General features: G+C 37.8%; 1 protein-coding gene across 1 annotated transcript in view; it reads left to right on the plus strand.

Annotated features, from left to right (window-relative positions):
- The first annotated feature begins 11,708 nt into the window (after window positions 1–11,708).
- LOC106875646 (citrate synthase, mitochondrial) overlaps window positions 11,709–13,557 on the plus strand; it is a 51,364-nt gene continuing 49,515 nt past the window's right edge. Inside the window, exon 1 of the mRNA XM_014923884.2 lies at window positions 11,709–11,864. Coding sequence (XP_014779370.2) covers window positions 11,715–11,864 — 150 coding nt within the window. The 5' untranslated portion in view covers window positions 11,709–11,714. The remainder of the gene's footprint in view (window positions 11,865–13,557) is intronic.

The raw sequence follows: 13,557 nt of genomic DNA on the forward strand, positions 1-13,557 counted from the left end.
CTAATGCTTACAAAATTACAATCCTATGAAAATACAATAATTAACTGGACTACATAGAAAAATCTTCATGGAGAATCCTAATTATATAATATTTCTGTTTTTCTAAATTCAGCAGAAAAATCTCTTGAATCACATGACAATTACACCTTTATAAAATATATATTGACAAATAACCTTTTGAATAAAAAGGAAATTTTTTTTTATTTAACAAAAATAAACGAAAATCTTGAATGACAATTGCATTAATTTTTTTTCTTTTAATATTTTGAAAAATAGATTTCAGAAAACAAAATATGCAATGGATTTTCTTGATTTTTATTTTGTAATCCAGCTTCAGGATAAAACTGCTTCTGACTCTGTACTTGTGAGTCTTATGGAAAGTCAGTCATAGAGGTTATGTAAGTGGTACTTCAAAAGTTGGATTTTTTTTGTTGTTGTTTTTTTTGCATCCAAAGAAGTAGATTTGCTTAGAAGTGTGATAGTCTCCATTTTGAATACCAGGTGGTATCAAAAAAGTTCCCAGACTGGTTATGGTTAATAGAAAATAACTTATTTACCTGAGTTTTCACATCATCGCCTTTGAAATTGTTGCTGTGTGCAGCAACAGTATTAAAACGGTGACCTTTGAGCTGCTTTTTCATCTTGGAGAAGAGATGGAAGGCTGCAGGTGAATCGGGTGGGCGCGCAAGTGACAGCATGTTGTTTTTGGCAAAAGAAACTGCTGGGTGAGGAGAGCTTGGTGACAGGGTGCATCGTCATCACAATCCAACTTTTGTGCTCCACAGAACTGGTCACCTTTGCTGAATGTCCCCCCTCATAAACACTTTAAAATGTCACAGTAGAACTCACGACTGATGGTCTGGCCCTGGGGGATGAGTTCTTGATGCCTATACCACTCAAAACATCGCAGACAACCCATTGATTCATCACCGTAAACTTGCTAAAGCATGCTCGATGCCTCTGTAGCAGACTTCCCAAATTTTCACATTGGCTCTGTTCTTGTGCATGACAAAATCGCAGACTACAGTATACACACATGATCAATTTCACAACCTGCACAGTGATGTCACTCAACCCACTGCCTTCATGACGGTCGCTAGTAATTCTTACTGTGCATGCAGTTGCGTGTTGCCATCTGTTGCTGTGCTGCAAATCTAATCTTACATAGCGTCTGTTGGTAAGTTGACATTTTCTGGGGTGAGTTCTCATCATCATCATTTAACATCTGTTGTCTTCGGTTGTGGTGGCAAGGTGCTCTTTGATTCTTGTTACTACAATCATTTGACTGGAGCACCACCTTAATGGGTTTTTAGTCGAACAAATCAACCCTGGGATTTTTCTATCAGTCTCTTTTTTGCCCAACTGCTAAGTTACGGGGATGTAAATACACCAACATCAGTTGTCAAGCAATAGTGGTGGGGGGAGGTACAAAGACACACACACACACACACACGTGCGGTCATTTCAGAATGTAACTACATGGAGATTGTTGGCAATTTTTGTCTTTCCATCTTCCTTTTCTCTTGGACTTTCCTCTCTCTCCTGTTTCTGAAGAAGAGCTTTGCTCAAAACAAAACACCCTTTCTTTCTTTCCCTGAGTGTCTTTTAATACTTTGCATGTACCACAGTCCTCACGTTGTTGTTTTCTTTGTTTTTTTGGATTAATTATATATATACAACAGGCTCCTTTCAGTTTCCGTCAACGAAACCCACTCTCAAGGCTTTGATTGGCTCAAGGCTATAGGAGAAAACACTTGCCCAAGGTGCTATGCAGTGGGACTGAACCTGGAACCATGTGGTTGGTAAGCAAACATCTTGGAGAATTTTTTCATTAAGAAATTTTGACAGACTCTTTAAAGCCATGATGCACTCAAGTGTACCACAGTCTGATGATGATTTAGCTGGCCAAAACTTCAAAGTTACTGTCAACGCTATTCTTGTTAAAGAATAATATATACACACAAGCAAGCACATAGATGGAAAAAGGTAGAGTAAAGTACTATTTTATTAAAGCTGGGAAAATCTTACTCAGTTTCATGTGACCATTCATCAGTCGTGATAATATAGATACAGTATTACCACAACTGCCTGATGAACGGTTATGTGAAACTCTGAGTAACAGTTTGGCAAAAGCCTTGCAAGTGGGTTTCGTAGACAGAAACTGAAAGAAACCCATCATATATGTATGTGCTTTTTGTGTTTGTTCCCCGCCGTTGCTTGACAACCAGTGTAGAGTGTACACATCCCTGTAACTTAGCAGTAGAGTAAGTAGCAGTCCTAAGAAGAGAACAGAAACTAAGCTCTAGGGTTTGATAAGTTCGACTAAGACACACCTGAAGGTGGTGTTCCAGCATGGCCACAGTCAAATGACTGAAACAAGATAAAACATATTCATTCTGATAAAATCATATTTGACATGGTTGGCATTAAGATGATGGAAGACCTATTATAGAAATATTCCTCGGGAAAATTCTCCTCTCGCTACGTGTGAAAAGGTAATGTGCTGCGAATGACATGAACGGATTGTAAAATGCAGGTGTTACCACATTCTTTATCTTCATCGGGTGCGAACGCCAAATCTCATTCATAACCCTATAAAAACAAATTCATTCCTATTAGAAGAGCAGACAGAATGTTTGCCTAAAGTAACGTCGCATGAAGCAACATTGAATATAATCTCTTGTAAAGTCATATTTATCACTCATATAGGTTATCGTGATGGCACCTGTGCCCAGCGTCGCCTTCCTGGCACGTGTAAAGACATTCGAGTGAGATCATTGCCAGTGCCGCTGGACTGGCTCCTGTGCAGGTGGCACGTAAAATACACCATTTTGAGCGTGGCCGTTGCCAGTACCTCCTGACTGCCCTTTGTGCCGGTGGCACGTAAAAGCACCCACTACACTCTAGGAGTGTTTGGCGTTAGGAAGGGCATCCAGCCATAGAAACCTATGCCAAATCGGACTGGAGTCAAGCCTAGTCAAACCATCCAACCCATGCCAGCATGGACAATGGACGTTAAATGATGATAAATAGAAAATGAAATTCTGTTTGTCTGGGACCCCTGTACTTCAGTCTAGACATTTACCTTTTTGGAATCAGGATGATCCTAGGATTGAAAATCTGACCTTCATTTGGTTCTTGAACATCCAGCATTGGGATCTTATTTAAAAGCATTTGGGTTGTTATTTCTAGCAGATAAAAGCGACCATAAAAAGTTTACGAGAATTACCTCCCTTACTCAAATAATAAACGTGATATTCAGTCTGTCAGAAAACTGGTGAAAATGTTTTGAATTTGATACCAAATATTTTCTGACAGCTACCTTCGTTACCTACAATAATTAACACAACATTTTGTCTGTCAGAAAACTGACTGAAACCATGAATTTCATTTTAAAACTTTGTGAGTTCAAGAGATATTTTCAATTCAGTTCATTTAATATCCAAAAAAGAAGCACAGAGCAATAATGTGTTAAAAGTAATTAAGTTTATGTCCAGTAAATAGAGTGACCAATGGTTTTGCATGCACAATGGCCTTAGCCTTGCAGGCATGCCCTTTTGATTCAAGGGACTTCAGTTTTCAGGAAGAGAAGTTTTGCAAATGTTAATTAACAAAGCATTAAGGATAATCCACACAAAATTGTTGGACTTCAGTTGATGCAACAGTGCTTTCTTCAAGGTCAGCTTTATGTTGGTTGTTCTAGAGTTGGAAATGGCAACAATCTCTTTGTACTCACAAAAAAATGGTAAAACCAAGAATGTTGTTCATGTTGCTGCTTTACAGTAATCCAAAAATCTGTGATCTAAGTCTGAAATTGTAGGATACCAATAAATGCTTTATTATTATTATTGCCCCCTACAGTTTTCAGCTGAAGTTCCCTATTAGCCCTCTGCAAGGGCTAGCTTAAAAGTCCACACAGAGTGCAGCTTTTAAGCTAGTGTGTGAGGGAGTGCTGAAAGGTCCCTGGCTTTGGGCAAAAGAAAATACAACAGAATCATTTAACTATGATTTTATTCAACAAATTCCCTTCTCAGATTCACACATTTATTACAGTGGTCCTTTGATTTTACTAACCCCTGTAAAAGAACTTGGATGTTTGGGCCTCCAACCAGGCCTTTTGCAACATCCTTGAAGCCAGGAACTTTTCAGCTCCCCCTCTTAGGTGTGTGTGTGTGTGTGTGTTTAATTTCAACGTTCCACATTTTAGTACATTTAACTTGAATCACATTTATTATCACTTGAGCACCTGGTAACAACCTGTCTTATCTTTTCATTGTCACTCACACATACACACACACACATATTAATACATACACTCACACATACTCTATCACATTGCCTCTCCCTTTCATTTTTTACACACACACACACACACATCTGCATACACTGATACAGTGTAACTCACAGTCACATAGACTCTCTTATCACACTCTAACTCAACACATCCATACACCAATACACTCACACCTCCACACACACACACACACTACTCTACCTCTTCACTAATATCACATCTCTGTTCTTGACCTCTTCCACAGCCTCCACCACCCAATTAGACATATCCCACCCATCCACCCATGCCATTAAATACCTCCTTCATTATGTTTCTTTCTTCCTATATCATCATCATTATATGTCTGCTCTCCATGCTGGAATGGGTTGGAGCTGGCTAGCAGGGAGCTGTCCAGACTCCAGCTGTCTGTTCTGGCATGGTTTCTATAGCTGGATGTCCTTCCTAATGCCAACCACTTAACAGAATGTGCTGCATGCTTTTTACATGCCACCAGCATGGGTGTGTTAATGCAGCGTTGGCACGGGTGCTTTTTAAGTGGCATCAGCATTTAAAAGGACAAGCCTGTATGTGTGGAAGGCAGCAAATGCTTTATTAATATTATTATTATTTTCTCGAGGCTTTGGACTCCTAAAACTGATCAGATTTTGGGATTAATCTGGTACCGAACAAGGATTCTAGATTAATCTCCCTTTAGGCTGTTTCCAAAGTTTTATTTTCATTTCTCTATTATTAATTTTACTTGCATCTCTATCTTGGTAGAAACTGATGGATAAAGAAATCAAACTACATAAACAAATGGCAGCAAAACCATTCAGAAATTAAATAACACTAACATATTTCTATAATATAAATGTATATATACATATATATATATATATATATATTATGTCAGTGCCTCCTGACTGGTCCTGTACTGGTGGCACATAAAAAGCAACATTCAGGTGTAGTCACTGCCAATGTTGCCTGACTGGCTCCCGTGCCAGTAGCACATAAAAAGCACCCATTACACTCTCGGAGTGGTTGGCGTTAGGAAGGGCATCCAGCTGTAGAAACCTTGCCAAATCAGATTGGAACCTGGTGCAACCTCCTGGCTTGCCAGTCCTCAGCAATCATTTTGTATGTCTTTATGTTCTGAGTGTGAAGGTGCATGGCTTAGTGGTTAGGGTATTCGACTAACAGTTACAAAGTTGTGAGTTCAATTCCCAGCGACATGTTGTGTCCTTGAGCAAGACACTTAATTTCATGTTGCTCCAGTCCATTCAGCTAGCAAAAATGAGTTGTACCTGTAATTCAAAGGGCCAGCCTCGTGATACTGAATCTCCCCTGAGAACTATGTTAAGGGTACACGTGTCTGCGGAATGCTCAGCCACTTGCACGTTTATTTCACAAGCAGGCTGTTCCGTTGATCGGATCAACTGGAACCTTCGTCGCCATAACTGATGGAGTGCCAGTGGTAGTATGTTGCTGAGGTTGACTTTGCCTTTCATCCTTTTGGAGGTCAATAAAGTAAGTATCAGTCATGTACTGGGGATCAATGTAATCAACTCACCCCCTCTCCCTAAATTTCAGACCTTGTACCTATAGTAAGAAGGATTATTATAGAAATTGTTTCCATCTTCAGACTTCACTTGAAAACTGCTTAGAATCCGTACATGTGTGTAAACAGTGGGAGCATAATGAAATTGATTACGCCATTGCTTGGATTGAACTCAGAAACAAGATGTCATGCTTCAGTTGTTAGAGACTTCAGTATTTATGGTAGAGTTTTATGTCAATACCTAACAATCATATAAATATCATTGAGATAGGTTAAGATAAATTAGATTTAGGGAAGTAAAGGGAAAGCTCCATTTGACCGAGAAACCTTTACCAAAGGGCAAAGAGAGGAAAATGTGAAGGTGGTGGTGGTAGTAGGAATAGTAGTCATGGTAGTGGTGGTGATGGTACTGGATGATGTAGTGGTAGTAGTAGTAGTAACAGTAATGCTCACAGAAAGAATACCTTTTATAAGTCTCTGTGCCTTTATCTGAACTTTTTAATCCCTCTTAACTTTATAGTAGTTGTCATAGTTTAACCTTGAGCCAACCGGGACATGAAGCAGATCTATGATGAAAGGCCTTCCAGCCATGACCTTTCAGCTTTCTGCATAACTAAAACTACCTTGTCCAAGATCAATGTGCTTTTTTTAGAAGACATTAGAGGTTTAATTTGAGGAAAATCTGGCTGCTATTATTTGTTGGATGTGTTTCCATACAGTTCAGGGAAATGGAACTTTTTTTTTTTTTTTTTTCAGTACCAAGAATAAAATGTAGCATCCAAGAACTGGTAAGGCAGGGATATTTCTATTAAGAAAAACAATGAATGCTTAAATTTATAAATTTTTAGCTGGTAGAAGGGTGACTCTGGCCCTCTTGATACAAATTCTTGTTTCTCAAGAGCTGCGTATAAAACAGTGAAAATATCAGAAGTGAGCTTTCAATTAACAGCGACATTTTGTTCTTCCACTAAAGAAACTTGTACAATAAACCAGATGAATACATCACAAAGAATACTGTCTGTAGAAAATCATGACTAGTTGGCTTTTCAACTCAGTCGAACTTGGTTACATGTGGTGTAAATCTATTTCTATAGGCACAGTCGTGGCTGTGTGGCAAGAAGCTTGCTCCCCAACCACATGGTCCCAGGTGCAGTCCCACTGTGTGACAACTTGGGTAAGTACTCTAGCCTCGGGCTGACCAAAGCCCTATGAGTGGATTTAATAGATGGAAACTGAAAGAAGCCTGTCATATATATATATATATATATATATATCTGTGAGTGTGTCTTTATATCTGTGTTTGTCCTCCCATCATCACTTGGCAACCGGTGCTGGCACTTGGCGGTTCGGCAAAAGAGGCCAATAGAATAAGTACTAGGCTTAAAAAATAAACCTGGTGCCAATTGTTTGACTAAAAAAACCCTCCAAGGCAGTGCTCCAGCATGGTCACAATCGAATGACTGAAACAAAAGAATAACAGAATATTTTACAACTCTGAGATATGGACATCTTCATTGTGATCCTTTGCGATAGAACCACTGCAATGAAAGTGACATTGAGATATGGAGGACAGTGAGGAGAGAGGAATTGAGGAAGAAACAGGTAAGATGTCATTACAAGTGATATGGCAGGTAAGATGTATTGGAAGAGACGCAATGGACGTAGTTGGAGATTTAGCAGCAAACTAGAATGGGTGGAAAGCCTAATGTAGATATATTATACACACGAAATTCTGTCACCACTATCTTGATGCCTGTTTGTCACTGATGTTTGGGTCTTTGCTTGTACTATGTGCTGCCAATTCCCATCTATCTGTTGATATCTATCTGTCTATGTATATATCTTTCTAATCTCTCTGAATATATATATATATATGATGATGATGATATATATATATCTATATCTATATACACACACACACACATACATGTATTTAATCCTGCCTATATATTGATTGATTGAAATAATGTGGTTATTAAACTTTTATTTTTATATTACACTATGGAAGACGGTAGGGATTATAATTTTTGTTATGACTTAATAGATTTGTTGTTGTTTAGTTACATATTCAGGAGTAGTTGTAATTTACTTATTGAATTTATTTACTGACGCGGTTGTACATAAAGTAAATGAATTTGAAAGTTGTGGTTTCTTTGGTTTGTTTGTTCCCAAACAATACTTATTTTAGTGCTGTTGACATTGCTGGATTGAATGGTACTGGCCAGGTGTCGAAACCATAATGATATCCGTGAGGCAACTGATGATAGAGGTATGTTTGATTGTTGGTATGGCTGTTTTTATATATGTGGAATAGTATTATAACAGATCCTTTTGGTATATATATCTTAAATAATCTGGTGGGTGAATCTTGAAGTGGCAGTCAAAATAAATTTCATAACAAATTTAACTCTCCTCTTAGCATTGAATCACCACCAACCATTATTCTTACTCCTCCTTTAAAATAACAACCCCAAAATTAGCACACACACACACACACACACACACAGAGGCATGCACACAAGCACATGCATCTCTTACATCGTGTGTATGTGTGGCTAATGTAAATATTCTATGTATGTCAATCTTATTAAATATGCATCTGTTACATAAATATGAATGCTAAATTTATAAACTCATGTTTGCTGTATAACTGTACAAGATAATTTATATATATATAGAGAGAGATAATTATATATATATATATATATGTATGTATGTATAAATATATATGTATGTATGTATGTAAAAATATATATATGTATGAATATATAAATATATATATATATATATATATATATATATATACGCACACACACACTATTATAGCCTCAGGTCAACCAAAGCTTTGTGAGTGAATTTGATAGTGGGCCATCATGTGTATATGGTGAAAGTGCTTGTGTCTCCTTTGATAGATAGGAGGGAATATATATAATTAAGTGTATATATATATATATATGTATGTATGTATATTCTTTTATTCTTTCACTAGTATCAGACCTTTTGACAGCAGTCATGCTGGAACACCACCTTGAAGTATTTTAGTTCAACAAATCAATTCCAGGACTTATTTTCTAAGCCTAGTATTTATTTTATCAGTCTCTTTTGCTGAACCACTAAGTTACGGGGATCTAAACACACCAACACCAGTTGTCAAGCGGATATTGGGGGACAAACACAGACATGAAGACACACACACATAGATATATATGTACATATATATATATATATATATCTATATATATATATATATACAATGGGCTTCTTTCAGTTTCTGTCTACCAAATCCCACTCACAAGGCTTTGGTTGGCCCTAGGCTATTGTAGAAGACACTTTCCCAAGGTGCTACGCAGTGGGACTGAACCTGGAACCATGTGGTTAAGAAGCAAGTTAGAAGTACAGTAAGCTTTGAGGGTAAACTCTTGATGATGAAATCAATGTTAGAATATCTAAGGCTACAAGTGCGTTTGGAAGACTTTCCCATCATTGAACATGGTGTCAGTCTGAAAACTAATATATACTGCTCTATATCTTAGTGTGCATCTTAAAGATTTTTTTTTTTTTACAAACGAGAGATATATATATATATATAGAGAGAGAGATGAGACATATGCACACAAACACATGCATACATACATTTAGAGACACATATAATATATATATATATACAAACACATGTATACACACTTTTGAGCGTCTAAACACAGAAAATGTTCTGAAACTCAAGTAGGTTGTAAATATTGATTGTACTACCGAGATTTACCTCTGTTACTTCACACACACACACACTCATACACATACGCACATATTGACAAGCTGTATATACAAACTCGCACACTTATAGATATGTTTTACACGAAACAAGTCATTGAGGACAGTGACTTGAAGGTTTCATAATCTGCGTGTTTGCGTAAAGGAGCGCTTACATAAGATTCGATGCGTGTGTGCATACGCGCTCGTGTGTATATGTATGTGTGTGTGTGTCTATCTACGCGTCCACGTTTGTATATGTGTGTATGTACGCGCTCATACATGTGTGCGTGTATGTACGCGTTCATGCAGGTTTGTATGTGTGTGTTTGTTCGCGCCCAAGTATGATGTGTGTGTGTGAGAGACATAGAAAGAGTTTGTGTGTATATGTTCTCGTCCATGTAGGTATGTGAATGAGGAAAAGAGAGAGAGAGAGGGTTTTGTGTGTGTACGCATGCATGCATGTATATGTGTCTGTGTGTATGCGTGCTGTGTCCTTCTCACTTCCTTCAAACCACCTTTCTGACATTCTTATCGATTATCTTCCACAAGGTTGAAAATACACACATTCATTAACATACACTCACATATACTCAGTCATCCACATACACACACTCATAGACATTCACACACACCATACAAATATACAGTAACATACACTTACACCCATGTTAGCTAACTTGGAAGGGTGGAATTGTGAAAGAGCTTGTGGTAACGGTCAGCAATTTAATAAAAGCGCGCTTCGCGTATCCATGCATGCATGTATGTATGTGTGTGTCTGTATACCTATGTATATGTGTCATTGCGTATGTATGTGTAAGTCGAATTGGCAGCGGCCTTTGCGCGTTGGACAGACTACTTTGCGGTATCCGACTTTATGCGCTCTGAGTTCAAATCTGATCGAAGTTAAGTCTACCTTTCAAGCGGAGTTTATTGGCGGTAGTGCTGTTGCATGTGATATGTGTGCACCGTACAGGATGGTTACTTTATATATATATATATATATATATATATATATATACAGATGAATATGGTACTTAAGTTTAGGCAGCAGAATTTAGTATGGTATTATCCATACAGTTTCAAAATAAGGTGATTAAATGCAATGTAAACATTACATCAAATATAAATGTAGAGCAATCTTTAGTTGCCCAAAGATATAGAAATTTACTGAAATTACATTTGAACAGAAGGACATATTTTTATAATTAAATCTAAACTCTCCAAGTAAAAAGGAGGAATACAAAAAACCATTTTGACTTAGCCAGACCATATAGACTAACCTGTTTGATCTGGCTAAGTCAAAATGGTTTTTTTGGAAACCGGCTCAGAAGAGGAGAGGACAGAGAGAGAGAGAAAGCGTTTCAGTGGGTATGGATAGTTTAGTGTATTTATTCGTGACTTCAGAGTAATCAGACATGTGGCATTTGTTTGGATACAGTCGTCAGTGTCCCATAGTAGATGAATAAGAAGTCCATTGTGAAGCTCACTTAAGTTTTACAGACGTCTGTAGTCTATGGGAGAATGTAGTCTATGCTAGTAGGGAAGAAGAAACCGAAACTTTGAAGTGGTGCCGAGGATCTTTCGTTATATATAATGGAGGGCTTCGAAGTAAAAGGGAAACATCCGTCCAATCATTACCCATTAAACTACAACTTGCAGTTCCTGGATGTTACATAAAAATAATAAAATTGATGTGGAGTTTTATCAAAACGTAAACATCGCACCATGAATGGAACGTCAGTTTCTTCTCAACTGACGCAAGAAGGGTTTGACAATTGTTTTCCTTTCACTTTCTTTTGCGTATGGAAGGGGAAACACACGACCCCTTTTTTATAGCGCCTCCGAGAGACTGGTGGGAGGTAGAAAAGTTTCTTTAAATTGGAGATCTAGTTCAGATGTTTGCAACAGAAAGGACTCCGCTGAAGGCATCCAAGATAGTGGTGCAAAACGCGAACGAAGTGTGTGTACCGCTTTGGAAAGATCTCCTACGCAGTCTTCGCTAGAGAGACGTGTTTATGTATGTAGTATAAGGTATGTGCGCGCGCACAAAAGGTGCTGTTGTAGTGGTAGGGGTGGTTGTTGCGTTTCGGAGGGTGGGGGTGGGGGCTATAATTGTGTGTTCGACTGACGTCTATGTTCTGTGAGTGGTCGCTAGCTGCGCGTGGTGAGTTGGATCCAGTCTCTCTTAAAAGCTCCCCCCGCAGCCCATTACGGTGCTTTGTTCCAATGACAGTGATGTCACGCTTTCTTGCCGGCCAGATTTTCTCTCGTTTTATGAGAAAGGTAAAATGTCTTTTTTTTTTTGCCATTTTTTAAATTCCTCTTTCCTATTTTTTAATGTTCTTTTTCTTCACTGTTTGTAAAATAAGTATCCCTGAAGTATATCTCCTTTTAGTTGTGTGTGTGTCTACGGATGCATCGATGTGTAGTGTCTAAGAAGAATCTTTAGTGTGCTTCTTCACATTTCAAGTTGATCGATAGATCGACGCATGCATGTATATATAAATATGTGTGTGTATATGTATGAGTATATATGTATGTGTGTGCGTGTATAAAACTGGATAAACGAAGAAAAAAATAGTGAATGTAATTTGCAATAATAGAGAAGAGAAAAGCTCGGTAGATGGAGAGACGAAAAAAGTTACACACACACACACACATATATATATATAAACGAGATAGAAATAATGTAGGAGTATCGATAAGGATATGAAGCGGGTGGATAGATGATGGTGAATTAAAAGATGGATTGATAAGGATAGAGGTTTTATCAGAGGAAAGAATCGGTGCAGCGAGACAGAAATTCTTAGCGGCATTTCTTCTTCCATTAGATTCTCGAGTTCAAATTCCGCTGAGGTCAACTTTGGGAGTCGAAGTAACCGTTTTCCCCTAAAAAAAATGCTTGTCTTGTGCCTAAATTAGAAGCAATTGTTGGCAGAGGGAAAGAATACGTACATCATCCCTTTTCGGCGTAACAAAAACCCTAAACACCGCCGGGTGTTGCGTATTCCTTACTTTCGCCCAATTATTTATTCGTTGAAAATACGGGAGTTTGGAAGTGTTCAATTTCGTGTTGAAGTATTTTTACTAAACTTGCAAGCAATCGGTCCTTGGAATAGCTCATGTAGCTTTTCAATTTAAATACATGCAGTCCAACCGCGACCATCCCAGCAGCGGTAGTGTGGTTTGAGGGAACTTGGTTAATATTACTAGCAATTTTTGCATGTGTGGTATAGATAGACTATTAGGTAGATAAACTGAAATAGTGGTATTGATGATAGACAAAGGGTGTGTGAATATAACTACACGAATGTATGTATGATATGTGTAAGATATATGTGCCTGTATATAAATTGAAGGATGTCTAGATAGACAAGACACGGTGAGGGTGAAAGTGTTATTGATAGAATGCTGGGTATATAGACAAAAGGTGAGACAGTGGTATGTATAGATAGATAGTATTGATTGATAGATAGGTTAATAGAGAGAGTGGGTAACAGGCAGTGATGATATGTGAATATGTGAAAGTTTCTATAAAAAGAATCTAACCCGTCTAGTTGTCTTTTCTTTCAGATGTATATTTCGAGATCTGCCGTTCTCTAGGTTTGGATCTATGCGTGCGCGCGCATGTGTGTGTGTGTGTGTGTGTGTGTGAAATGTATTAATCCTAAGGTCTCAACTTTCTCTCTAATCTTGTATGATCGACAACAACTAAAATCCAGTTTCTGTTTCGCTCATCCTTGAATATGTTGAAAGGCATTCCATCCATGACTGCCCTGTCTCAATAGATTGGATTGCGATATGCCATGTAATCTCTGTTTTACGGTAGGTTAAAGTATATATATATATATATATATATATATATACACACACACAAATTAATTTGAAAAGCTGTAGATAAAACAACTTGTAAAAATCACTGCATCACCGAAAAATTATAATCAATATTTATTTTTTAAATATAGAAATAAAGACG

The sequence above is a fragment of the Octopus bimaculoides genome, chromosome 27 (assembly GCF_001194135.2).
Source record: "Octopus bimaculoides isolate UCB-OBI-ISO-001 chromosome 27, ASM119413v2, whole genome shotgun sequence".
Classification (NCBI taxonomy): Eukaryota; Metazoa; Mollusca; class Cephalopoda; order Octopoda; family Octopodidae; genus Octopus; species Octopus bimaculoides.